Source organism: Antechinus flavipes, chromosome 2 (assembly GCF_016432865.1).
Source record: "Antechinus flavipes isolate AdamAnt ecotype Samford, QLD, Australia chromosome 2, AdamAnt_v2, whole genome shotgun sequence".
NCBI classification, from domain to species: Eukaryota; Metazoa; Chordata; class Mammalia; order Dasyuromorphia; family Dasyuridae; genus Antechinus; species Antechinus flavipes.
This window is the reverse complement of record NC_067399.1, coordinates 685538277-685565983: the sequence shown is the minus strand read 5'-3', so window position 1 is coordinate 685565983 and position 27707 is coordinate 685538277. Positions and strand designations below refer to the sequence as shown.

The 27707-nt window shown below is 39.5% G+C and overlaps 3 protein-coding genes across 5 annotated transcripts in view; all 3 read left to right on the top strand.

Annotated features, from left to right (window-relative positions):
• The window catches only part of LOC127552257 (zinc finger protein ZFP2-like), a 105331-nt gene that overhangs the window by 21928 nt on the left and 55696 nt on the right, over positions 1–27707 (top strand). The window lies entirely within an intron of this gene.
• On the top strand, positions 830–11804 carry LOC127552259 (zinc finger protein 135-like). Of its 2 annotated transcripts, XM_051982866.1 has the most exons (3): positions 830–948; positions 4203–4608; positions 6401–11804. In XM_051982866.1, exon 3 carries the CDS (start codon positions 10169–10171, stop codon positions 11210–11212), a length of 1044 nt encoding a protein of 347 aa, XP_051838826.1. In that variant the 5' UTR covers positions 830–948; positions 4203–4608; positions 6401–10168; the 3' UTR covers positions 11213–11804. The 2 variants fall into 2 exon arrangements, with proteins under 2 accessions (XP_051838826.1, XP_051838825.1); XM_051982865.1 differs by having other exon boundaries at positions 4203–11804.
• Positions 16078–27707, top strand: part of LOC127552249 (zinc finger protein OZF-like) — a 42309-nt gene continuing 30679 nt past the window's right edge. The window contains exons 1-5 of one of the 2 annotated variants that reach the window (XM_051982840.1): positions 16078–16166; positions 16752–16852; positions 21312–21802; positions 24517–24643; positions 25877–25972. In XM_051982840.1, coding sequence (XP_051838800.1) covers positions 21569–21802; positions 24517–24643; positions 25877–25972 — 457 coding nt within the window. In that variant the 5' untranslated portion in view covers positions 16078–16166; positions 16752–16852; positions 21312–21568. Of the gene's footprint in view, positions 16167–16751; positions 16853–21311; positions 21803–24516; positions 24644–25876; positions 25973–27040; positions 27116–27707 lie in introns of those variants that run through there. The other variant, XM_051982842.1, reaches the window with a different exon arrangement.

The window sequence follows — 27707 nt, the reverse complement described above, 5'->3', positions numbered from 1 at the left end:
GTTGATGGGCATCCACTCAGTTTCCAGTTTCTGGCCACTACAAACAGGGCTGCCACGAACATGTTGGCACATCAGGTCCCTTTCCCTTCTTGAATATCTCTTTGGGATATAGGCCCAGTAGAATCCAGCAGTGTTACTACAGGGCTTATGTCCCAAAGAGATTTTAACCAAATCAGTTCCAGTAGAGCAGTAATGAACTGAATCAGCTACACCCAGTGAAAGAACTCTGAGAGATGAATGTGAAACCCTACATAGAATTCCCAATCCCTCTAGTTTTGCCCGTCTGAACTTTTTATTTCCAGGCTAATTGTGCACTATTTCAAAATCCAATTCTTTTTGTACAGCAATATATATAGTATTTAACTTATATTTTAGCATATTTAACATGTATTGGTCAATCTGCCATCTAGGGGAGGGGGTGAGAAGAAGGAGGGGAAAAGTTGGAACAAAAGGCTTTGCAGTTGTCAATGTTGAAAAAGTACCCATGTACATATCTTGTAAATAAAAAGCTATAATAATAATAATAATAATAATAAAAAGATAAAGTGGGAAAGCAGGATGTCAAAGCTGGCTAAGAGTACAAACCCAAATGTACAGGAGTTCTTCCTGAACTACCTGAAGGGAGCTCCATTTGAAAAAGCAAATCAGAGATGGGAAAGATAAGGGGAAAAGAAGGGAGGGAATGGGGAGCCTGGGAGGAGTTGGGAGTGGAAGAGATCATTGGGCCGTGGGGCGGGGCCTGCAGTCCCGACGCTTCAGAAGGCTCCACCCTCCTTGGGGATGTAAAGGGCGGGGCTCTGAGGACCAGGAAGATCCTCCCGGAGGAGAGGGCCGGAAGACTGAAGTCTTGGGGCTGTAATCGGGCGCCTGCCCCTCCGGTCGCCCTCCCTTCCCGCAGAGCTCCGATCGCTTTCTCTTCTGAAGCCAGAGCCTTCGTGCATCACCCAGGTAGGTTGCACTTGCTGGGTCCAGCTGTCCCCCCCCTCTCCCCCTCCCCACTGAGTCTCCTCTTCTGGCTTCCTGAGGAGTGTCCTCCAGGTCTGCTGCGTGAGCTGAAAGCAGGGATGTGAGCGTTACAAAAAGTTTCTGTAACCCTGAAGTAAATGCTAAGTTTGGGGGAGAAAGACCAGTCTTGGAATTTTTTTCTTTTATAATTGTAGTGAGATGATTTAGTTTCAAGTCACATCCCTTTATGAATCATGTTGGGAAAGAAAATTCAGAGGAAAAGGGAAAAACCATGGGAGAGGTAAAAAGTACAGAAAAAAAAAGAAGTGAGCGTGACATGTGTTGATTTACGTTCAGTCTCCTCAGTTCTTTTTATAGATGCAGAAGGCAGTTTCTGTCAAGTCTATTGGGAGTCAAACAGATCTTAAAGGAGGGAAAGAGACCCACATGTGGAAAAATGTTTGCTCTTCCGTAGTGACATGAAACTGGCAAATGAGTGGATGCCCCTCAGTGGGGTAATGGCTGAAAAAGTTATGGATGTGTTGGAATATTATTGTTCTATAAGAAACGATCAGCGGGATGATTTGAGAGAGGCCTGGGGAGTCTTACATGAACTGAAGCTAAGTGCAATGAGCAGAACCAAGAGATCATTGTACTGGGCAACAAGATTATACAATGAAAAATTTTGATGGAAGTGGCTGTCTTCAATAATGAGATGATTCTGACCAGTTCCAATGATCTTGTTGAGAGCCATCTGCACTCAGAGAGAGGAGTGTAGGAACTGAGTGTGGTTCACAACTAGCATTTTCACTCTTTTTGTTGTTATTTGCTTACATTTTACTTCCTTTCTCATTTTTTCTCTTGTTTAATTTGATTTTTCTTGTGCAGCAAGGTAATTGTATAAATATGTATGCATATAGTGACTTTAACATATTTCTCCCATGTTTAACATATATGGATTACTTGTTATCTAGGGGAGGGAAAATTGGAAGACAAGGTTTTGCAAGGGTTAATGTTGAAAAATGAATTATGCATTTCAGTTAGATTCTCAGACTTGCTGTCATAGAGTTGAGCAAAAGAGCTCCTAATTATTGATTTAATTTCCTTTTCATTGGTAGTGAATTTCCCCCTTTCATTTTTGATAATGGTGATTTTTTTCTTTTTTTTTCTCAACTAATCAAATATTTATCTGTTTTGTTTATTTTTTCATAAAAACAACTTTTAGTTTTGTTTTACTCAAATTGTGTTGAGTCTCCCATGGTGATTTCAGGATGGCCTCAACTGGGCATTCCTGTGACTGGGGTTTTCAAGTAGCTGCCAGCACTATGGCAAGAGTGCAGAACCAGGGACTGTCTTGATCTGGTGATTACAAGTTTGAGAAAAACCTGTAGGTTCTCCTCAGCAATGAGAGAACTGCTGTGCAGGGAGAGAGCCACTGAGGAGCTTTGCAGGTCCATGGTTTTTGTTCACGAATGTCCAACCTTACTGGAATTCTGGAAACAATTTGGTGTCAAATTGAGAATCTAGAAGAATTTGTAGCCCTTAGAAGCTGTCAGAGTTTGATGGAAGCACTCCATGAATCCCAAAAGCTGTGTATTCCTGATCATGACCATTTGAAGTTACTGAGAAAGATAGTTGTTAAGCTGGACATACGCACAACTTGTCTCAGAGGACAATTTACCACTTAATACAGCACTGGCACATTTTTGGATCAAATTCCTTGGATCATTATCTCAATTGTTCAAGGGATTTTGAACTTCTAAAAGGGAAGTGCAATAGCATGCTCTGTCCTTCCATGCTACAGGATGATTAACACCGTTTCCTGGATGAGACACACATACTCATGGTGTGATTTCCTGCAATTTTTAAAAATTGGGTTTGTTAAAAGAATATGTAGGGGAATGTGATGATAAATTTTAAAAAATAAATAAGCAATGATTATCTCAAAGAAATAAAGCATCAAAACAAAATCACTTGTGCCTCAGATAAATAGGAAAATCTCCCAGGAAAAAAACCCAACAGCGTTAGTATTCAAATAATTATCAGAAAAAAAATGAATGTGATCATTTTAGAGTGCAGACAATTAAAGGGAAAAGGAAAAATTTAGAATTTCTTAAATACCATAGCCAGAGCCTGCCCATTCACAGGGTGTGAATTCCAGGCACAACTACTGGGATTTGGGTTAAGTCACTCAATTCTTCTGACCTGAGTTGTACAAGTAGTGAGGATGAAGGCACTTTCTGTGTTGTCTCAGATTTACTGTGAGAATCCAATGTATTTATGCATGAAGGTCATTAGAAATTAACTCCTTCTTGGGATGTGAGTTAATGGGATTTTTAAGCGATTGATTCTGTCCATTGAAGACTTTTCTCTTTGAATTGACTCAAATTTGTAAGAATACAAGCCATTCTCCAATTGACAAATGGTCAAAGGATTTGAACAGACAATTTTCCAATGAAAAAATAAAAATCATTTCTAGTCATATGAAAAAATGCTCTAAATCACTTTTGATCAGAGAAATATAAATGAAGACAATTCTGAGGTACCAGATCTTTCATATTGGCTAAGATAACAGAGAAAAATAATAATGAGTATTGAAAGGGGAAAACTGGGACACTAATACTTTGTTGGTGGAATTGTGAACTGATCCAGTCATTCTGGAGAACAATATGGAACTATGCCCAAAGGGCTATCACGGTGTGCATACCCTTTGATCCAGCAGTGTCTCTACTGAGCCTGTATCCCAAAGAGATTATAAAAGAGGTTAAAGGACTCACATGTGCAAAAATGTTTGTAGGCGCCTTTTCTGTAGTGGAGGGAGGACTAAGGGAATTGAGTAAGCATCACAACATAGTATTGTACTTATTTTTTTTTCATTTGCTTGTATTGGCTTTTCTTTCTTATTTTTTCAGTGTTGGATCAGATTTTCTTGTGCAGCATAAAAATTGTGGAAGTATGTATAGAAGAACTGCACATGTTTAACATACATTGGATTACCTGCCATATAGAGGAGGAGAGTGGGGGAAGGAAGGGAGAAAAGAATTTGAAACACAAGGTTTTGCAAGGGTGAATGTTGAAAATTATCTATGCATATATTTTTAATATAAAAAGTTTTATTAAAAATGAAAACTAAAGATTTTTCTCATTGCATGGGGAAATAGAAAATAACTGGGATTCTGTTCTGCTAATGGAGGGAAGAGGATATTAATATATATGTGTGTAGTGTCTAATTTATTGTTTATTGGTTGTTTTTTTAGAGCAAGAGATCAGATTTGAAATGAAGGACACTACTGAGAAGATAACCCTTTCTGTGGTAGAATCTGAGAAGCCAAATCTATAAGTCACTGTGACTTCCCTTGGAGCAAAATCTGTGCTACACATGACAAAATCCACACTGGCAAGATACCTTATGAATGTAACCAGTGTGGAAAGGGTTTTAGAAAACGTGGAACTCTTACTGTACACCAGAGAATCCACACTGGAGAGAAACCTTATGAATGTAACCAGTGTGGAAAGAATTTTATACAGAGAGAATCTCTTACTGTATATCAAAGAATCTACATGGCAGAGAAGCCTTATGAATGTGACCAATGTAGAAAGGCTTTTACAGAAAAGGGAATTCTTATTAGACATCAGAGAATCCACAATGGAGAGAAACCTTATGTAAGTAATGAAAATGGAAACGGTTTTGGAGAAATCAGGATTGTGTTTGTCCCATGGTCGGGCGCTAAAATGTAATATTCTCTTCTCTAATATATAGTGTTCTCTGGGGACAGGTTTCTTGGGGAGCTTCTGGAGGCAGGTTTCCTTTTTAGTTCTGAGCAATAATCACCTCAAATGCAGCCAGCTGTTAAAGTCCAAATCCTTTATTATCATTGGCTTCTGAATCTCCTTCCTAGAGCCTGGTTAGCTTTCTTAGAGGCCTATCTCTCTCCTTGGTTCTGCAAGCTCTTGCTGCCTCTCCCAGCTTCAGCCTCTCTTCCTAATGTCTCCAGCTAGCACAGAGGTGGAAGTTGGAATGAATCTGTCTTGCTTCCTCTAGTGGGCTTGTCCTTCTGACTTGTGAATCTCCTGGGCTTGTGAATGTCCCGACTGAATCCTGGCTCTGACTCTCCCGGAGCTTTCAGTGGGCTTGTCCTTTTATATGTTCTTTTAGAGGTGTGAACTCAAAGATGTGAACTCTTACAGAACTCTTAACAAGTACTAAGCACATTAGTGAACCAGATAATTGCTAAGTACCTTGCTAAAATTAGCCAACTGACTTAGCATCTTGTAAGAGTCTTAACAGCTGTCCTTTCCGTTTTTGAGTATATCTATTCCCTCACTATTCTCTTTCTTTTTTCTTTTGGGAGATTTGCCATGATAGATTCTGAGATTTCTTATCCTTGGCCTGACCTTGTGTAAATGTTCATACTTAGAAGATGACATAAATAAGTCTTTTACCACTAGTTTCTTCAGAGAGTAGTTCATCCCTGCTGCTTTCATCTCAATCTATATTTTTTCATTCCCCCTTTCCCTTTAAATTCTTTTATAGATTCCCCTTCTTCTCTTGACCTTTATCTACTCCTGTCAATTGGATTTTACATTTCCTCCATTTTTGTTCCACATCAGACCATGAATCAGATGGTTCAAGAAGAAATCCAAAATGATGTGCTTGTAACAGATTGGAAATGGAGATGACCCCTTCCAAATTTCAGAGTATTCTCCATTCTGGCCACCTTCTCCTATATAGGGTCCATCTGCTGGCTTCTTAACTTATTTTCATGATTCTTGTTCAACCAAGATTAAAGATTTCTAGGCATCTTTACAAAATATTTATTTCTTATAAAGAAATTGGCAATATCGTTCCCATGAATGTTTTTAATTAATGAAGGAAGCTTCTTTTCCACTTAATCTTGTTTCTTTGTTATGAAATATTAAAATTAAGCAGTATATTCTGGTAACCTGTGAAAACAATGACCAATAATGTCAGGAGCTATTTTACCCATGACAACATCCTACCCAGAATGACCTCAGGGAAGCAATAAAACTTTTTTCCCAGAGCATGCTCTACTTGCCAGCTTCTCACAAAGTATTTACATAATTTTCTTTAGAACATATCACTTAAGTCACTTTTGCTAAGGAAGAAATTTCCAATCACTCTCTCGCTCTCCACAGATCCATTTACCTCATGGGTAAAACACAAACTCTTCCTGATTCCACAAGGAAATGCATTCAATAATAAGACCTTTCTCAGCTTTATTCCAACTGGTTCTATAAAATGCTTTTCTAAAAACCCAATAAGACTCTTAATGACCATGGTTGTAGGAACTGGCCCTAACATTCAGAAATGGCATCAACTTTGAGTAAATCCTTTCTCTACTTGAGTTTCCTCCTGTAATTTGGAGCAGTTTGGTTGGATTCTTGAATTTTGAAGTGACTTTCAGCTCTACATCTCATGACTTTGGTGCTTTAGGACTTGATGACATTCAGGGATGTTGCTGTGGACTTTACTCAGGAGGAGTGGGGACTCTTGGACCCTTCTCAGAGGGAGTTGTACAAGGAGGTCATGTGGGAGAATGCCTGGAACCTGCTCTCCCTAGGTAAGGACATTTCCCAGGGTAACTCTGAATCTGCAATCAAAGGGCATAGCTTCATTTCCAGGGGTCCAGAATTTGGGGATGTATCAGTCAGGAAGGAGAAAGTGCTTGTCTGTTGTGTTCCAAGCAACAGAGTCCTCCTGTGTGTCTTTTCCTTGTAGAATAGAAAATTGAGGGTGTCCTTGGTTGCTCCTGAAGTTGACTCTTACCACTTCTAGGTAGCTTCAAATGAAAGTTCAAATCAGCGTGGAAGCATCTCACACAAGGATCTAATCTGAGCTTATTTTGATTGACCTCTACCTAGACACATACTGGTCTACCAAAGTTCAGAAAATTGCTACCACAGTTATTGCTGATAATTAGTCCCTCTTTGGCATGGCCAGGATTTGGAATATTCTTTTTAATGAACATCAAATTGAAGCCTAAAGCCCATAGTTGTTTCTAGTATAGGAAACTTGTCCTGAATTTTCCTTCCTATTGCCATCAAATTCAGCCAGCACTGATGGGAAAAGAAAGGAAGGGAATGAGCATTTCTTTTCAGCTACAGTTTCTCATGTGTTATGCCTTATGCTTTCTTTATAATACATTAACAACAACATTGTTTAAGAAAAAACTTCCACAAAAGGTTTTGCAATTGTCAATGCTACAAAATTACTCATGCATATATCTTGTAAATAAAAAGCTATAATAACAAAAATAAAGAAAGGAAAAAAAAGAAAAAACTTCCAGCAAATAAGTTATTTTGATTATTCTAAGTAACCAAATTAATGAAAAAGCACAAATGAAGAAAGATGTGATTTGTATCAAAATAAAGAACTAATAGAAACATGTATGGCATAATTTTACTTTAGACCCAATAACCCTTTTTATCCAAGAATGGAGTTAGAATCTTATGTCAGAATGGAATCTAATAGGATAACAGGAGGGCAAGGGGAAAAGTGCATTTGACTCTTTATCTAAAAAACGTTGTACAGGAGGATAATGGGACAAGAAATTTATTTCTTGCATTACAACCAATAGTGGGTGACCATACACTCATGTTTCCATATAATGGGGTGAATCTGAATGGAGCAGCTCTGAATCCTCTCCCCATTCCCCAGAGAGAACTAAATTTCAAGCTTCTCTCCTTCATCCTTCCCTGATTTCCATGACCAGGGCTTTGTGTTCCCAGAGAAGATGTGATCTCGTATTTTAAGCAGAGGGAAGCCCCCTGGGTGCTGGACCAAGAAGGCCTGAGGAGCTGTTCTCCAGGTGAGTGAGGTGAACGCAGGGATATGCGAGTTACAAGTGACTTCTAGGAATTACCCTGAATCCTGGGTTTGGGGGAGAAAGACCATCCTTGTAATTCTTTTTCAGATATGTTTTAGGCAGATCTCTTTTTCAGATTCTCCTGCGCCAGTCCCTGCATCTCAGTTTCCCATTTATAAAATGACTGGGATCCAGTGATCATCTGGGATCCTACACGAAGTCATTGTTTGCACTTTGGGGCAAGGCAGTTCCCTAAAAATTGCCAAAATGTGAATCAGATTGTCCCATATGAGCCATTTTCTTAGAACTTCTCCAAGTCAGCAAACATTTAAGTGCCTGCTATAAGGCAGGCCCTGGGTTATGCTCCAGGAACATAAAAAGATGCAAGGGACTTCCCCTGCTCTCCTGGAGTTTACACATCACTGGGGCCACAGTACACCAGTAGAAACCCACTGTGGGCCAGATAAATTGGAGAAATTTAGTGCCACCATAAATCATTAAGTAATTAAGGTAATAATTAAGGAAAGTAAAATTGGGGAGATAATGGTCAAAATGTAATACCATACCTAGCATATATATAGCACCTTCTGTGACACGCAGTATATCAGTATTGTCTCATTTTATCCTCATGAGAACCCTAGGACTTGAGTGCTATTATTGTGCCCTTTTTACACATAAAGAAACTGAGGCAGACAGAGATCTTGTAAGTTGACTAGAAAGTTGCTGAGGTGGGATCAACACTCAGGTTTTGCTGATTCAAGGCCCTGTTCACACTTTTCCCCTTGTACCCTCAGCTCTATTCTGATTCTGAAACAGATGTGATGAAAACAGTCACATGTGTATGAAGTGGACAGTGAAGGAGAGGTGAACAAGGTCCCCTTGAGAGGTGGAATCTCTTTTATTTAAATGCTAACCAGTGGAAATTACTTGCTATTTACTCTTAAGATGAGCTATATTTCCATTGGCTCATGACAAGTAGTGCTTTAAATAGCAAATGTACTCAAAGGTCAATTTCAAACAATACATTTTGTTGTTTTCTTGGTTTTTAATAATGTTTAATTCACAAAAACATCTTTTAAAAGGATAGAATATCTTCAGATTTTTTTTTTTCTAACCACTGGTAAAGTCGCTTGTCTCACTGACACTGTACTGAACATTTAACCCACATTGGCAACCAAATCCACATGGAGCAAAAGAAACATAAACAGAGGATAAGTTCAAATTAAAAGTCCCCCTCAGCATGTTAATGAGTGGCTCTTTAGGGGCTCTTTTTGTGGAAGGGTTGTGGTCTTCCATGATGATTTCAGGATGGCTTTGACTGGGCATTCCTAGTGACCTGGGTTTTCAAGTAGGCTGCCAGCACTGGGGCAAGAGTGCAGAACCAGGGACTATCATGATCAGGTTTGAGGAGATGTGATCACTTAGGAACCCAGCAATGAGGGAACTGCTCTGGGGCAGGGAGAGAAACACTGAGGGCCTTTGCAGGCCCGTGGCCCTGTTCATGAATGTCCAACCTTCCTGAAATTCTCAAAACAGTTTGGTGTCAGATTGAGAATCTGGAAGAATCTCTTCCCCTTAGAAGTTGTTAAGAGTTTGATGGAAGCTCCCTGTGAACCACAGAAGCTGCGTATTTCTGATCATGACCACTTGTCGTCACTGAGAAAGATAGTTGTTAAGGTGGATATATGCACAAACTTGTCTCAGAGAACAATTTACCACTTAATACAGCACTGGCACATTTTTGGATCAAATCCCTTAGATCATTATCTCAATCCTTCAAGGGATTTTGAACTTCTAAATGGGAAGGGTGCAATAGCATGCTCTGTCCTTCCATGACACAGAATGATTAACACTGTTTTCTGGATGAGACCCATATTCTCATGTGTGCATGATTTCATACAATTTTTAAAAATTGGGTTTTTAAAAAGAATATGCAGGGACATGTGATAATAAATTTTTAAAAAGGAATAAGCAATGATTATTTGAAAGAAGAAAAATATCAGAACAAAAACATGTACACCTCTGATTAAAAAAAAAAAAAAACACTATAACCTCAACAGGGTTAGTATTCAAATACTGTATCAGAAAAAAAAATTGAAAGTGATAACTTGAAAGTGCAAATAATGAATGGGAAATAGAAAAATCAAGAGTGAAGACAAATTATCAAATACTATAGGCAGAGCCTATACTACTTGCCATCCGGAGGAAGAGGTGGGGGAAGGAAGGGAGAAAAAAAAATTGGAACACAAGGTATTGCAAGGGTGAATGTTAAAAATGATCAGTGCATATATTTTGAAAATAAAAAGATTGAATTAAAAAAACATTTTTCTCTTTTCTGGAGAAATAGAAAAAACAGATTCTGTTCTGGTGATAGAGGAAAGGGGGTATTAATATATATGTGGGTATGGTATCTATTTTATTGTTTGTTGTTGGTTGTTTTGTCAGAGCAAGAGATGAAACTTGAAATGAAGGACACTACTGAGGAGATAAACCTTTCTCTGGTAGAACCTCACAAGCCAGGAAACATAAGTCACTGTGACTTTACTTGGAGAGAAATCTATGCTACACATGAGAAAATTCACATTGGCAAGAAACCTTATGAATGTAACCAATGTGGAAAGGGTTTTAGAAGAAAAGGAACCCTTACAATACATCAGAGAATCCACACTGGGAAGAAACCTTATCAATGTAGCCAGGGTGGAAAGACTTGTAGATACAAGAAATCACTTACTCTCCATCAGAGAATCCACACTGGGGAGAAACCTTATGAATGTAACCAATGTGGAAAGGTTTTTACACGTAAGGACAACCTTAGCGTACATCAGAGCACCCACACTGGAGAGAAACCTTATGAATGTAACCAGTGTGGAAAGACTTTTAGATGTAAGCGAAATCTTACAGTACATCAGAGAATCCACACTGGAGAGAAACCTTATGAATGTAGCCAATGTGGAAAGACTTTTAGATACAAGGGAGGCCTTACTGAACATCAGAGAATCCACTCTGAAGAGAAACCTTATGAATGTAACCAGTGTGGAAAGGCTTTTAAACGTAAACATCACCTTAGTGTACATCAAAGCACCCACACTGGAGAAAAACTTTATGAATGTAACCACTGTGGAAAGACTTTTAGATACAAGGGAGTTCTTACTGCACATCAAAGAATCCACTGTGGAGAAAAACTTTATGAATGTAACCAATGTGGAAAGACTTTCAGAGAAAAGGGATCTCTTAATGTACATCAGAGAATCCACTCTGGAGAGAAATCTTATGAATGTAATCAGTGTGGAAAGACTTTTAGATGTAATGGAAATCTTATTAGACATCAGAAAATCCACACTGGGGCGAAGCCTTATGAATGTAACCAGTGTGGAAAGGATTTTAAATGTAAGGACCACCTTAGTGTACATCAGAACACACACACTGGAGAGAAACCTTAATGAATGTAACCAATGTGGAAAGACTTTGGACAAAAGGGAAGTCTTATTGGACATCAGATCAGCCACACTGGAGAGGAATATTACAAAAGTAATGAATATGGAAAGGGTTTGCTAGAAAATTCTGATAGGTTTTTTCCAGATTTGTGAGGAAATGTAAAGGCATTAAAATAAGCAGGAAAAAGAATTTGGTAGATAACATTGGGAGAGATTAGTCTACAGAAGTCAGTCAGTTCTCTTGTATGAGGTCTTTCTCCTCATGACTTGTAGGACTTTGTGCTTCTGAATTAGAGTCTGGAGCCATGGCTTTTTTATTTGTTTTGGTTTTTAGTAGTTGATCTGTGAATTCTTTTCTTTGTAATTTCAGTTTTTCTCTGTTTAGAAGTTCTGCAGTTCTCGAATTGTTTTCTTCATCCTTCATCCATTTACCCCCTTCATGTCTTTCTGGGAGATCATTGATCCTTAGGATATTTGTGTGTTTACGCTCTTAGAATTCAATGCACTTTATTTTAGCAAGGGGTTAAATTTTGTTGTATGTTCATGTTTTTTACTTCACTTCTTCTAGGTTATCCTTCCCTTTTTGAGTCTTTGCATTCCCTCACTGTCCTCTCTCTCTCTCTCTCTTTTTTTTTTTCCTTTGGGGAGGGTTGCCATGGCAGATTCTAGGATTTCTACACCCTTAGCTTGGCAGTTTTGTAGATGTGTTTTCCCATTTAGAAGATGTCATAAATAAGTCTTTTACCTTTAATTTCTTTAGACATTACTTCATCCCTTCTGCTTTCATCTCAATCTATATTTCTTCATTCCCTTTTTCCCTTTAAATTCTCTTGTAGATTCCCCTTCTTCTCTTATCCTTTAGCTACTCCTGCTCTTTAGTTTTTAAATTTCATCCATTTCTCTTCCCTTTCCAATGATGATTTCTCTCCTCTTCATTGTACATCTTCCCTTTCTTTTTTATCTAGATTCTCATTCTCTGATCTATAGCCCCTCTCTTCCTCTAGTCATTGGCTTTTCCTTGTATACTTCCTAGAGTCAAAGCCTCCAAAGTGACCCTTCCGAGCTCTGCAATGTAGGTCATTTCTGACCTATATTGATTCTAGGCCAGTCCCACAGATTCCTTCTTTCCATGGTCAGAATACTGTGTATCACTGCAGGGTCAGAGAGAACACTGCTCCATTGTGGGGAACATTGCCCCCTAATATTTCTCCTTTCTTTTTCTCCTTTTATTTTTCTTCAGCATTCTCCTAGAAATCTCAACCCTGTCTCCATGCTCTCCAACTCCTCCCAGTGCTAGTTCCCCTCAGAAGTTTCAGCTCCCCCAACCCAAAGACAAGTAGCCTTTTCAAGCATTAAAACCCCAAAAGCCTCAAGCTAATGTTTCTTATCTCCTATAAGAATATACACCAATCCCTCCAAACCTGACGCCTTTCCTCTCTCCACCATCTCAATCTTTCCAGATTCTTCCCTGACTTAAATGTGGTTTTCTCTTTCCAAATCCATAAAGCTCATCTCCCCAATCACGATTTTCTTGACTCTTCTCTAGACTTTGACATTCTTAAGGACTCTTTCCTACAAGATTTTCTCTTCTCTAAGTTTTTAGGATAGACTCTCTCATGGCTTTCCCCCTCCCTATCTGACCATGAAAGAAAGCTGGAACAACCTCTGGATGGGAAAGAGCCTCTAGATTCAGCCATTTGGGAGAGCCCAGTTAGAAAAGTCTCAAAGGAGTAGAGCCAGGTGAAGAATGAGGAGATAGCTGGGCTTTTTCCTTAAGAAAAGTTTGGGATTTCATTAGCACCCCCTTTACATTCCCGCTCCCTTCTCCCCCTTTATGCTAGTAAAGGCCTGCCTTAGGAGCCTTGTGAAGAAAATGGGTTTGCAATATCTTCTCTTAGGTGTGAGTTAAGGAATCAGTCAGAGATCAGTTATCCATCAGGAAAAGAGCTGCTTGCCTTTACTGAAAACTTACCCTATGGATGAAGAAGTGATCAAGGGACCCTAGAGAAAATGAAAGATGCAGCAATCCATGGGAATTTCCAAAAGTGTAAAAGAGCAATAATTTCCTCAGTTGTTCAGAAGTGAAAAAATACAGAAAAATAAATATGGATTATACAAAGGCTGTGAGGAGGTCAGGGTAGCAATTCCTAGTTAGAGATAAACATGTCACACATTCACAAAGGCCATTCTCTTTGCCAAAAGGTAGGCTTATTTAGGAGAAGAGGTTAGAGAAAATGAAGAGATAAAATAAGAACCAGCATGTAAGGGTCAGGGGAGGGAGTATGGAGAGTAATCAGGAAGTACAAAAGCCTTGAGGCCTGAGATCCTCCCTACCCCCATGTGGTTTTTGGTGACCAGCATGGACTGACTTGTGGGCGGAAGCTCTGGTCACTTTGAGATGGCATCATCTATGGGAGGTGTCTCCTTCTCTAATTAGTGGTGGATGTGACCACATAGATCCTATATAAGTAGTGGGGCCCAGGAATTAGGTGGAGTTTTACTAGGAGTTTTACTGGGTGTTGACTAAGAGTGAGCAGCAGGTCAGAAGGGCAGGATTTGTATACATGGAATAAAAGATCTTAAGCTTGTATGTGGGTGTCCTCCACAGCTCTGTCATACATAGAACCATAGTTCTAAGAGGTGGTGGCCAGAGATCTCTGAATACCTCTGATTTGGGTATGATTGATGGAACCACTGTGTGAGACAGCGGTCAGAGAGTCTTCTGAGGGTCTGGGAATTAGACGTGACTGGTAATAGTAAATTCTGGGTGAGAAAATATACCCTCAGAGGGAAATATGTAGTAGAGGTGAAAGAGCAATAGGGTTATCCAGAAAAAGAATTAGGAAGACTCCATTAAAGGAAAATGCTGGGTTATTCTATTGACTGACAGCCTAGAAATATAAAGGAGTTTAACAAACTAACCAGAGTTAGTTATTATTAGCTATATTAGGTAAGTAAGTAGATAATTATATAGAATTACCTATAGTAAGGACAAAGTCATAATTAAAATGAAAACACTATGAAGAGGGAGGGAGAGAGTGCCACATTGTGGGTTTTTTCTTAAAAGGACTTAGCAAAGACCTTGATCATGGGAGGGGGAAATAGCAGACAAGAAATTGGGAGCTCATAGAGAGGGATCAAAGAGGAGAAAGATGGGATGCCCCTGAGAGAGCATCAGACCTCAGATATAGTCATCAGAATCTCAAAGGTTGTTTATAGATTCCTATAGCTTTGAGGGACAGACTATGGAAGGTGAGAAAGATTTCTATTCCCCCAATCACTCTTTGGGGATAGTCTGTGACTTGGCTATGCCTGATAATAGCAAGTTGGATTCTTCCTGACTTATTTTCATGATTCTTGTTCTCCCAAGACTATACATTTCTACAGATCTTTGTGAAACATTTATTTCTCATAAAGAAATTGGCAAGATTTCCCCCCATGAATTTGTTTTCATTGATGAATGAAGCCTCTTTTATAGTTATTTTTCTTTCTCTATAATGAAATATTAAAATTAAGGAGTATTTGCTTTCAACAAATGAAAGCAATTATAAATAAAAGCATGAGCTCTTTTGTTCATGAGAACATCCTACCCAAAGTGACCTTAGGGAATAAAAAACTTTTTTCCCAGCAGAATGCTGTACTTGCCAGCTTTTCACAAAGTCTTTACAAAATTTCCTTTAGAATATATCATTCAATCAGCTCTGCTGAGGAAAAAATTTTCCATCACCTTCTTGCTCTCCAAAGATTCATCTACTTTACAGATAAAACAAACTCTTCCACAAGTGATTCCACAAGTAAATGCATTCAATAATGAGACATTTCTCAGCTTTATTCCAACTGATTCTATAAAATGCTTTCCTAAAAACTCAATAAGACACCTAATGACCCAAGGAGCAGGAGCTCATTCTGACACTCAGAAATGCTGTGAGCTTTGAGCCAATCCCTTCTCTGCTTCGGTTTCCTCCTGGTTGGATTCTTGAATTCTAAAGTGACACTTTCAGCTCCACTTCTCATGACTTTGGCTAAAGATCCTTGATGTCAAGGACTTGATGACATTCATGGATGTGGCTGTGGACTTCACCCAGGAGAAGTGGGCCCTCCTTAGAGGGAGTTGTACAAGGAGGTCATGTTGGAGAATGCCCGCAACCTGCTCTCCTGGGTAAAGACATTTCCTCGTTAACTCTGAAACTACCATCAAAGAGTGTATCTTCATTTCCCGAGGTGCAGGTTTGGGGGTGAATCAGGAAGGAGAAATATAACTGCTGTATCCAATCAAGGGTCCTCATGTGTCTTCCATCACTCACTGATTTTACAAAACCACGAGGAGAAGTGAATCAACCTGCTTTTGGCAGCTAGTCTGTGGCTAGTTCTGCCAAGAGGGTCCTATCAGAGGGGCACAGCACGTCAACGGCAGCTGCAGTACCAGCCAGGAACCCAACCAATGCCAACAGAGCCACAATGGGCAGGAAAGCAAGCCTCTGTTGGAGGGACAACTGTAAGCAGAGAGGAACTTCAGTGGAGCAGTTTCCTGGGAAGAGAGACAACTTGGGGGATTGACCAGGATGAAAGCAGCTTAGCCAATGAAGCTCCTGGGAAATGGGTACCTCTCTCAGGATATATATTTCCTTATGAATCCCCATAATAGAATCATTTTGTTCTAAGGGGATTTTGGCTACACAAAAGCAAAAGTAGACCTGGGAGCAGTTGGGAGTAAAAGAGATCATTGAGCCGGGGGCGGGGCCTGCAGTCAGGGCCCTGTAGAAGGCTCCACCCTTCTAGGGGTTGTATGGGGCGGGGCTATGAGGTCCAGGAAGACCCTCCCAGAGAGGGTTCACGGGAAGCCGGAAGTCTTGTAGCTACGGTCTGGCCTCCCACTACGTGCTTCTCGTGTCCTCCTCCCTTCTGTGGCGCTCCGATCGCTTTGATTTCTGGAAAATAGAACCGTGCTTGCATCACCCAGGTAGGTCGGAGCCAGCATTCCTCCCACTTGCTGGCTTCCGCGGGCTGCTCCCGTCACTGAGTCTCCTCCTCCTCTGACCTCATGGAGAGTGTCCTCCAGGTTTGCTGTGAGCACCCTTTTAAGTCTCACTGCTGGGTGAGCTCTCCAACTCCCTGACTCCCCTTGCCCAGATTGAAGACTTTGTGCGGGAGTCCTGATTTTAGCCTTCTGATCAGGACCCAGGCGTCCAGTTTCCCTGTCCCCACGTCTAGCAGGTGTGCTAAGGCTAAGGCTGGAGGCTGCGCAGGCCCAGTAGCCCTTTTTACCCAGGTGCCGAGTTAGAAGCTTCTGCCAGAATGGAAGCTATTCGCATAACAGTTTGGGGGAAGAGCATTTGACTCTTTCTCCAAAAAACAACAGGATGATGTGACAAACGCTATTATGTTTTTCTTGATTTACAAACACTGGCGGGTGATGATACATTCATGTGTTTCAATGTAACAAGGTGAATCTCAGAGTGGAGCAGCCTGGATCCTGACCCCATTCCCTAAAGAGAACTAAATTGCAAGCTTCTCTCCTTAATGCCTCCCTGATTTCCTTGCCCAGGCTTCCGGTTCCCAGAGAAGATGTGATCTCTTATTAAGCAAAGGGAAGCAACCTGGATGCTGGACCAAGAAGGCCTGAGAAGCTGCTCCCCTGTGAGAGAGGTGAAAGCAGGGATATGACATTACAAAAGGCTTCTGGGAATTACCCTGAAGTAAATGCTAGGTTTTGGGGGAGAAAGACCAGACTTGGAATTCTATTTTTTTTTTAATTGTAGTGAGATGATTTGTTTTTATTTATGTTTTTATTATAGCTTTTTTATTGACAAAACTTGCAAGGGTAATTTTTCAGCATTGACCCTTGCAAAAACTTTTTTTTTTTTAAATTACTCATGACATTTTATTGACAGAACATATACATGGGTAATTTTTTACAACATTATCCCTTTCACTCACTTCTGTTCCGTTCCCTCCCTCAACCCCCTCCCCTAGATGGCAGACAGTCTTATACATGTTAAATATGTTCTAGTATATCCTAGATACACTATATGTGTGCAGAACCAAACGGTTCTCTTGCTGCACAAGAAGAATTGGATTCAGAAGGTAAAAATAACCTGGGAAGAAAAACAAAAATGCAAATAGTCCACATTCATCTCTCTGTCTTCCTTCTTTGGGTGTAGCTGATTCTGTTCATCATTAATCAATTGGAACTGAATTAATCTTCTCTTTGTCAGAGAGAGCCACTTCCATCAGAATACGTCCTCATACACTATTGTTATTGAAGAGTATAAAGATCTCCTGGTTTTGCTCATTTCACTCAGCTTCAGTTCATGTAAGTCTTGCCAGTCCTCTCTGTATTCATCCTGCTGGTCATTTCTTACAGAACAATAACATTCCATAACATTCATATACCACAATTTATCCAACCATTTTCCAATTGATGGGCATCCATTGATTTTCCAGTTTCTAGCCACTACAATCAGGGCTGCCACAAACATTTTGGCACATGCATGTCCCTTTCCCTTCTTTAGTATCTCTTTGGGATGTAGGCCCAATAGTAACACCCTTGCAAAAACTTCTGTTCCAACTTTTCCCATCCTTCACTCCAACCCCTCCCCCTAGATGGCAGGTAGTTCCATACATGTTAAATATATGTTAAATGCAATGTATGTATACATATTTATACAGTTGTCTTGCTACATAAGAAAAATCAGACTTAGAAGGTAAAAATAATCTGCGAAATAAAAGAAAAATGCAAGCAAACAATAACAGAAAGAGTGTAAATGCTATGTTGTGGTCCATTCTCATTTCCCAGTGTTCTTTTGCTGGGTATAGCTGGTTCTATTAATTACTAATCAATTGGAACTGATTTGGATCCTCTCATTGTTGAAGATAGCCACTTCCATCAGAATTGATCCTCATATACTATTGTTGAACTGTATAATGATCTCCTGGCTCTGCTCATTTCACTTAGCATCACTTTATGTAAGTCTACAAGCCTTTATCTATTCATCCTGCTGGTCATTTCTTACAGAACAACAATATGAGATGATTTATTTTTAATTCACATCCCTTTGTGAATCATGTTGGGAAAGAAAATTCAGAGGAAAAGGGAAAAACCATGGGAGATATAAAAAATACAGTAAAAAAGAAGTGAACATAGCATGTTGATTTACATTCAGTATCCTTACTTCTTTTTCTAGATGTAGATGGCATTTTCTGTCCAAAGTCTATTGGGATTCAAAGCGATCTTAAAGAAGGGAAAGAGACCCACATGTGGAAAAATGTTTGTGGCAGCTTTTTCTGTAGTGGCAAGAAACTGTCAACCGAGTGGATGCCTATCAGTGAGGGAATGGCTGAATAAGTTATGACATATGAATGTCTTGGAATGTTATTGTTCTATAAGAAACAATCAGCAGGATGATTTCAGCAAAGCCTAGAGAGTCTTACATGAACTGAAGCTAAGTGAAATGAGCAGAACCAGGAGATCATTGTACTAGGCAACAAGAAGATTATACAATGAAAAATTTTGATGGAAGTGGCTGTCTTCAATAATGAGATGATTCTGACCAGTTCCAGTGATTTTGTGATGAAGAGAGCCATCTGCACCCAGGGAGAGGAGCGTAAGAACTCAGTGTGGTTCACAACATAGCATTTTCATTCTTTTTGTTGTTATTTGCTTATATTTTACTTCTTTTCTCATTTTTCCTCCTGTTTGATTTGATTGTTTTTGTGCAGCAAGGTAATTGTATAAATACATATGCATATAGTGACTTTAACATATATTTAACATATATTTCTCCCATGTTTAACTTATATTGTTACTTGCCATTTAGGGGAGGGAAAATTGGAAGACAAGATTTTGCAGAAGTTAATGTGGAAAAATGATCTTTGCATTTTAGTTAGATTGTCAGACTTGCTGTCATAGAGTTGGGCAAAAGAGCTCCTAATTATTGATTTAATTTCTTTTTCATTAGTAGTGAATTCCCCCCTTTCATTTTTGATGTTGATTTTTTTCTTTTTTTTTTTTTTCCCTCTTTAGCCAGAGATTTATCTATTTTGTTAGTTTCTTCATAAAACCAACTCTTAAGTTTTATTTATTTCTCCAATTGTGGTTGTGGTCTCCCATGGTGATTTCAGAATGGCCTTGACTGGGCCTTCCTAGTGACTGGTTTTCAAGTAGGCTTCCAGCACTGGGGCAAGAGTGCAGAACCAGGGACTGTCTAAATCAGGTGATTGCAGGTTTGAGGAGATGTGATCACTAGGAAACCCAGATATGAGAAAACTGCTCTGGTGCAGGGAGTTAGCCACTGAGGGCCTTTGTGGGTTCATGATTCTTTGTTCATGAATATACAACCTTCCTGGAATTCTGTAAACAATTTGGTATCAAATTGAGAATCAGGAAGAATCTCTTGCCCTTAGAAGCCATCAGTTTGATTGCAGCACCCCATGAACCCCAAAAGCTGCGTATTCTTGATCATGACCATTTGAAGTCACTGAGAAAGAGAATTGTTAAGCTGGACAGATGCACAGCTTGTCTCAGAGGACAGTTTTCCACTTGATACAGCACTGACAAATTTTTGGATCAAATCCCTTAGATCATTATCTCAATCCTTCAAGGGATTTTTGAACTTCTAAAGGGGAATAGCATGCTCTATCCTTCCATGCCACAGAATGATTAACTCCATTTTCTGGATGAGACGCATATTTTCAGATGTGGATGATTTCCTGCATTTTTAAAAATTTGGGTTCATTAAAAGAATGTCGAGGGGAATGATGATAAATTTTTTAAAATAAATAAACAATGGTTATCTCGAAGTAAAGTATCAGAACAAAATCACATATGCCTCAGATAAAATAGGAAAATCTCCCAGAAAAAAACCAACAGTGTTAATATTCAAATAACATATCAGAAAAAAAAATTGAATGTGATCAGTTCAGAGTGCAGACAATTAAAGGGAAAAGGATAAATTTAGAATTTGTCAAATACTGTAGGCAGAGGCTGGCCATTCACAGGGTGTGAATTCTAGGCACAGCTGCTGGGATTTGGGTCAAATCACTCAATCCCTCTGATCTGGTGGCTTGAGTTGTACAAGTAGTGAGGATGAAGGCACTTTCTGTGTTGTCCCAGATTTACTGTGAGAATCCAATTATTTGTGCATGAAGGTCATTAGAAATTAACTCCTTCTTGGGATGTCAGTTAATGTGATTTTTAAGTGAATAATTCTACCCATTTAAGACTTTTCTCTTTGCATCGACTTAAATTTATGAGAATACAAGCCATTCTCTAATTGATAAATGGTCAAAATATTGTACAATTTTTAAATGAAAAAAGAAAAATCATTTCTAGTCCTATGAAAAAATTCTCTAAATTGCTATTGGTCAGAGAAATGTAAATGAAGACAAGTCTGAGGTACCAGATCTTTTATATTGGCTAAGATGACAGAGAAAGATAAGAATGAGTGTTGAAGGGATGGGGGAAAACTGGGATATTAATACATTGTTTTTGGAATTGTGAACTGATCCAGTCACTCTGGAGAACAATATGGAACAATGCCTAAAGGGCTATCACGGTGTACATACAGTTTGATCCAGCAGTGTCTCTACTGAGCCTGTATCCCAAAGAGATTATAAAGGAGGGAAAAGAACCCACATGTGCAAAAATGTTTGTAGTAGCTCTCTCTGTAGTGGAGGGAGGACTATGGGGATTGAGTAAACATCATAACCTAGTATTTCACCTATTTTTTAGTTTACTTGTCTTTGTTTTTCTTTCTCATTTTTTCTATCGTAGATCTGATTTTCTTATACAACATTAAAATTATGGAAGTATGTATAGAAGAGTTACACATGTTTAACATACATTGGATTACCTGCCATATAGAAGACGGGGTGGGGGAAGGAAGAGGGAAAAATTTGGAATACAAGGTATTGCAAGAATGAATGTTGAAAAATATCTATGCATATATTTTGAAAATAGTTTTAATAATAATAAAAAAATAAAACATTTTTCTCATTGCCTGGGAAAATAGAAAATAACTAGGGTTCTGTTCTGCTAATGGAGGGAAGGGGATATTAATATAAATGTATGTAGTATCTATTTTATTGTTGTTGGTTGTTTTTTCAGAGCAAGAAATCAGACTTGATATGAAGGACACTATTGAGAAGATAAGCCTTTCTGTGGCAGAATCTCAGAAGTGAAGATCCATAAGTTCCTGTCACTTCACTTGGAGCGAAATCTGTATTACACATGATAAAATCCACACTGGCAAGATACTTTATGAATGTAACCAGTGTGTAAAGGGTATTAGAAGCAAGGAAAATCTAATTGGACATCAGAAAATCCACGCTAGTAAGAAGCCTTATAAATGTAACCAGTGTGGAATGGCTTTTAGAAAAAAGGAAAATCTTACGGTACATCAGAGAATCCATATTGGGGAGAAGCCTTGTGAATGTAACCAATATGAAAAGAATTTTATACAAAGAGAATCTCTTACTATACCTCAAAGAATCGACATGGCAGAGAAGCCTTATGAATGTGATCGATGTGGAAAGGCTTTTACAAAAAAGGGAATTCTTATTGGACATCAGAGAATCCCCACTGGAGAGAAACTTTATGTAAGTAATGAATATGGAAAGAGTTTTGTAAAAAAATCTGATTCATTCTTACCAGATTTATGAAGAAATGTAAAGGCATTAAAATAAGGAGGAAAATTAATTTGGTAGAGAACACTGAGAAAGATCAGCCTTCAGAAGTCAGCCAGATCCCTTGTGTGAGAAGGTCTTTTTTCTCATGACTTGTAGGACTTTGTACTTCTGAACTGAATTGTTCAATATAACTGCTACTGGCTTTGGAGTTAGGAGCCATGGGTTTTTTGTTTTGTTTTGTTTTTCTGTAGGTGATCTCTGAATCCTTCCCTTTGTAATTTCAGTTTTTCTCTGTTTAAAAGCTCTGGTAAGTTCTCTTGGAGTATTTTCTTCATCCTTGAGTCCATTTTCCCTCCAGGTATGTGTTTTTGGGAGCTCCATGATCCTTAGCAAGTCTGTGTGCTTGCTGTCTTAGAATAGAATGCACTTTATTTCAGCAAGGGGCCAGGTTTTTTTAATGTTTTTTTTTTTTTTTACTTCACTTCTTCTAAGCTATCATTTCCTTTTTGAGTATTTCCAGTCCCTCACTGTTCTCTTTCTTTCTTTTTTTTTTCTTTCAGGAGGTTTGCCTGGGCAGATTCTAAGATTTCTGTTCTCTTGGCCTGGCTGTTTTGTAAATGTTTCATATTTAGAAGATGCCATAAATAAGTCTTTTACCTCTAGTTTCCTCAGAAAGTTGTTCATCTCTTCTGCTTACATGTAGATCTACATTTCTTCATTCCCCATTTCTATTTAAATTCTATTGTAGATTCTCCTCCATTTTTCTTCCCCTTTCCCATGAGGATTTCTCTCTTCACTCTCCCTCTCCTTTGTCTGTCTTGCCTTGATTCTCATTCTCTGATCCCCAGCCCTTCTCTTCCTCTGGTCTCTGTCTTTTGCCTGTATACTTCTGACAGTGAAAGCCCCCAAAGTGACCCTTCTGAGCTCTGCCCTGTAAGTCATTCTTGCCATTGCTTCTAGGCCAGTCCCACAGATTCCTCCTTTCCATGGTGTCTTCCTTTCAGAATCCTGTGTGTCACTGCAGGGTCAGAACACTGCTCCATTGTGGGGAACATTGCCCCCTGATATTTATCCTTTCTTTTTCTCCTTTTGTTTTTCTTCAACATTCTCCTAGAAATTTCAACTTTGGCTTCATGCTATTCTGCTCCTCCCAGTGCTAGTTCCCCCAGTAGTGCAAATAGCCTTTTCAGGCACTAAACTCTTAAGCCTCAGTCAGGCCCCTTGTTTCCTATAAGAATATCCACCAGTCCTTCAAAGTCTTGCCCCCTTCCTCAATCTTTCCAGCTTCCTCCCTGACTTCTCAGGTGGTCTTCTCTTTCCAAGTCCATGGATCTCATCTCCCCAGTCCCTGATTTTCTTAATTGTTCTCCAGCCTTTGACGTTCCTGATGACTCTCTCTCCTCCAGAGTCCTCTCTTCTCTTTGTTTTTAGGACTCGACTCTCTCCTGGCTTCCCCCTTCCTATCTGACCACTTTTCTGTCTTCTTACTGGAACTCGGGCCCCTCTACACTATAGAATGCTCCCTTTTGTCCCTTATTGTGAAGCTCCCATCTGGAGGCTAGGTCACCTGGGCTCCATCTCAGCTCCTGTGCTCTCTGGAACCCATTGTTCCATCCTTTGCCCTTATCTCCTTGGTTTGCATTAGTCTGGCAATATTCCAAAGTCAGTCAGTTCCAGGGTATGAGAAGGTCTTTCTCCTCAAGGCTGGTAGAACATTGTATTAAAAGACAAAGAATTCCATTCCCCCCATCACTATATGGGAATAGCCTGGGACTTGGTTATTACTGATAATGGCAGGTTGGGTTCTTCCTGCCAAAGGACGTGAGCAAGCTCAAAGTCCTCATCAGACCATGAATCAGAGGGTTCAAAGAAGAATCCAAAATGATGTGCATGTAGCAGGTTGGAAATAGAGATGACCTTTCCCGAGTACAGGGTATTCTCCATTTTGTCCAGTTTCTCCTATATAGGGTCTATTTCTTGGCTTTTTAACTTATTTTCATGATTCTTGTTTAACCAAAATTATAGATTTCTAGGCATCTTTATAAAATATTTATTTCTTATAATGAAATTGGCAATATCTCTTCCATGAATGTTTTTAATTAATGAAGGAAGCTTCATTTCCAGTTATTCCTGTTTCTTTGTAATGAAATATTAAAATTAAGTAGTATATCCTTGAAATAAATGAAAGCAATGACCAGTAAAGGCATGAGTTGTTTTGTCCATGACAATATGCTACTCAGAGGTATCTCAGAAGCAATAAAACTTTTTTCCCAGAGCATGCTGTACTTGCCAGCTTCTCACAAAGTCTTTACAGAATTTTCTTTAGAATATATCATTTAAATCACTTCTGAGAAAGAAATTTCCCATCACTCTTTTGCTCTCCACAGAGCCATCTACTTTACAGATAAAACACAAACTTGTCCTGATTCCACAAAGAAATGCATTCAATAATAAGACATTTCTCATCTTTATTCCAACTGCTTCTATAAAATGCTTTTCTAAAAACTCAGTAAGACTCTTAATGCCCATGGTTTCAGGAGCCGACTCTGACCCTCAGAAATGGCCTCAGCTTTGAGACAATCCCGTCTCTGCTTGAGTTTCCTCCTGTAAATTGGAGAGGGTTGGTTGGATTCTTGTAGAGCTGAAAGTCACCTCAGAATTCATCTTGTGATTTGATGCTTTAGGAGTTGGTGACATTCAGGGATGTGGCTGTGGACTTCACCCAGGAAGAGTGGGGCCTCTTGGACCCTCCCCAGAAGGAGTTGCACAAGGAAGTCATGTTGGAGAATGCCCGGAACCTGCTGTCCCTGGGTAAGGACATTTCCCAGGGTAACTCTGAATCTGCAATCAAAGGGCATATCTTCATTTCCTGGGGTACAGGGTTTGGGGGTGTATCAGTCAGGAAGGGGAAAGTGCTGGTCTGCTGTGTCCAAGCAACAGAGTCCTCCTGTCTTTTTCTTGTATGATAGAAAACTGAGCAGTTTTTCCTTGGTTGCTCCTGAAGCTGTCTCTTACCAGTTCTAGGTAGCTTCAAGTCAGAGATGAAACCAGTGTGGAAGCATCTCACCCAAGGAATGACTCTGAGCTTATTTTGGCTGACCTCTACCTGGACACAGACTGGTCGACCAGAGCTTTGAAAATTGTTCCCAAAGTTATGGCTGATAATTAGTCCCTCTTTGGCACCGGGCCAAGATTTGGAATATTCTTTTTAATGAGCATCTGTTTGTTGCCCAAAGACCATGGTTGTTTCTAGTATAGGAAACTTGTCCTTGATCTTCTTTTCTATTGCCCTTACATTCTAGCACCAGTGGTAGGAAAGGAAAGGAAGGGAATCAGCATTTCTTTTCACCTACAGTTTCCCATGTGCTGTGCCTTATGCCTTCTTTAGAAAAATATTGTACATGTACACTTATATTGTATTTTTAATTAATACTTTAACATATTTAACATGTATTGGTCAACCTGCCATCTTGGGGAAGGCATGGGGGGAAGGAGGGAAAAAATTGGAACAAAAGGTTTGGCAATTGTCAATGCTGTAAAATTAGCCATGCATATAACTTGTAAATTAAAAAGCTATAATTAAAAAAAGAAAAAAGAAAGAAAAACTTCCAAAAAATAAGTTATTTTGATTATTCTAAATATTCAAATTAATGAAAAAGCATAAATGAAAAATGATGTGATTTGCATCCAATTAAAGAACTAATAGAAACATGTATGGCATAAATTTACTTCAGGCTCAGTAACCATTTTTATCCAGGTGTGGGGTTAGAACCTTCTACCTGAATGGAACTTAATAGGATAACAGGTGGGGGAAGGGGAGAGAGCATTTGACAGTTTCTCTAAAAAAAAAGTTGTACAACAGGATGATGTGACAAGTCCTATTATGGATTTCTTGCATTACAAGCACTAGTGGGTGACCACAGACTCCTATTTCAATATAATGGGCTGAATCTCAGTGGATCAGCTCTGGATCCTCTCCCCATTCCCTAAAGAGAACTCAATTTCAAGCTTCATTCTTCATCCCTCCTTGATTTCCATGCCCAGGGCTTCCAGTTCCCAAAGAAGATGTGATCTCATATTTTGAGCAGAGGGAAGCCCCCTGGATGCTGGACCAAGAAAGCCTGAGGAGCCTCTCTCCAGGTGAGTGAGGTGAAAGCAGGGATATGAGAGTTAGAAGCGACTTCTAGGGGTTACTATGAATTAATGCTACATTTGGGGAAGAAAAACCAGCCCTGGAATTCTTTTTCAGATGCTTTTTAGGCACATCTCTTTCTCAGATTCTCTTCTGCCAGTCACTGAATCTCAGTTTCCCATTCATAAAATGAGTGGGTTAGGATCTTGTAGGTCCCTTCCCGTGATCATCTGGGATCCTATAAGAAGTCAGTGTTTGCACTTTGGGGCAATGCAATTCTCCTGAAGTGCCAAAAGGGGATCAGTTTGTCCCAGATGAGCCAGTTCTTAGAACTTCTCCAAGTCAGCAAACTTGTAAGTGCCTCCTATCAGCCAGGCCCTGGGCTGTGCCCCAGGAACATAAAGAGAGATAAGGGACTTCCCCTGCTCTGCTGGAGTCACAGACAGCTGGGGCAGACAGTAAACCACTAAGTCTGTAGAAACCTCTGTGAGCCAGATAAATTGGATCAATTTAGTGCCTCCCTAAATCACTAAGTAATTAAGGTAATGATGGTTTATGAAGAAGAGTTAAATTGGGGAGATGATGGTCAGAATGAAATACCATCCCTAGCATTTATACCGCACCTGCTGTGTCATGCAGTGTATCAGTGTTGTCTCATTTTATCCTCATGAGAACCCCTAGGACTCGGGTGCCATTATTGTGCCCTTCTTACAGATAAAGTAACTGAGGCAGACAGAGGTCTTGTAAGTTGACTAGCAAGTTACTGAGGTGGGATAAACACTCAGGTCTTGCTGATTTTCAAGGCCCTGTTCACGCTTTTCCCCTTGTACCCTCAGCTCTATTCTCATTCTGAAACAGATGTGATGAAAATGGTCATATATGTATGAGGTGGACAACAAAAGTAGAGGTGGACAAGGTCCCCTTGAGAAATGGAATCTCATTTTTTTAAATGCTAACCAGTGGAAATTACTTATAATTACTGTTAAAAAGAGCTGTATTTCCATTGGCTCATGAAAAGTATTCACTAAATAACAAATGTGCTCAAAGGTCAATTTCAAATGATATTTTTTTCCCGTTTTTTAATAATGTTTAATTCAAAAAAACATCCTTTAAAACCTTTAAAAAGATAGAATGTCTTCAGATATTTAGGAGTTTTTTTTGTTTTTTTTTTTTTTACCACTGGTAATATAGCTTATCTCACTTATCTTACTGAAACTCTACTGAACATTTAACCCAATCAAATCCTTTGAGAAACTGCCACATATATGCCACAAACATAAACAAGAATAAGTTCCTATTAAAAGACCTCCTCAGTATGTCCATGAGTGGCTCCTTTTTGTGGAAGGGTGTGACCTCCCATGGGGATTTCAGGATGGCCCGGACTGGGCATTCCTGTGACGGGTTTTCAAGTAGGCTGCCGGCACTGGGGCAAGAGTGCAGGACCAGGGACTGTCATGAATGGGTGATGACAGGTTTGAGGAGATGTGATCACTAGGAAACCCAGCAAGGAGGGAACTGCTCTGGTGCAGGGAGAGAGCCATTGAGGGCCTTTGCAGGCCGTGACCCTTTGTTCATGAATGTCCAACCTTCCTGGAATTTGGGAAACAGTTTGTTGTCAAACTGACAATCTGGAAGAATGTGTTGCACTTTGCAGCCGTCAGGGTTTGAGGGAAGCTCCTCATGAACCCCCAAACCGGTGTGTTCCTGATTATGATCATTGGAAGTCACTGAGAAAGATAGTTG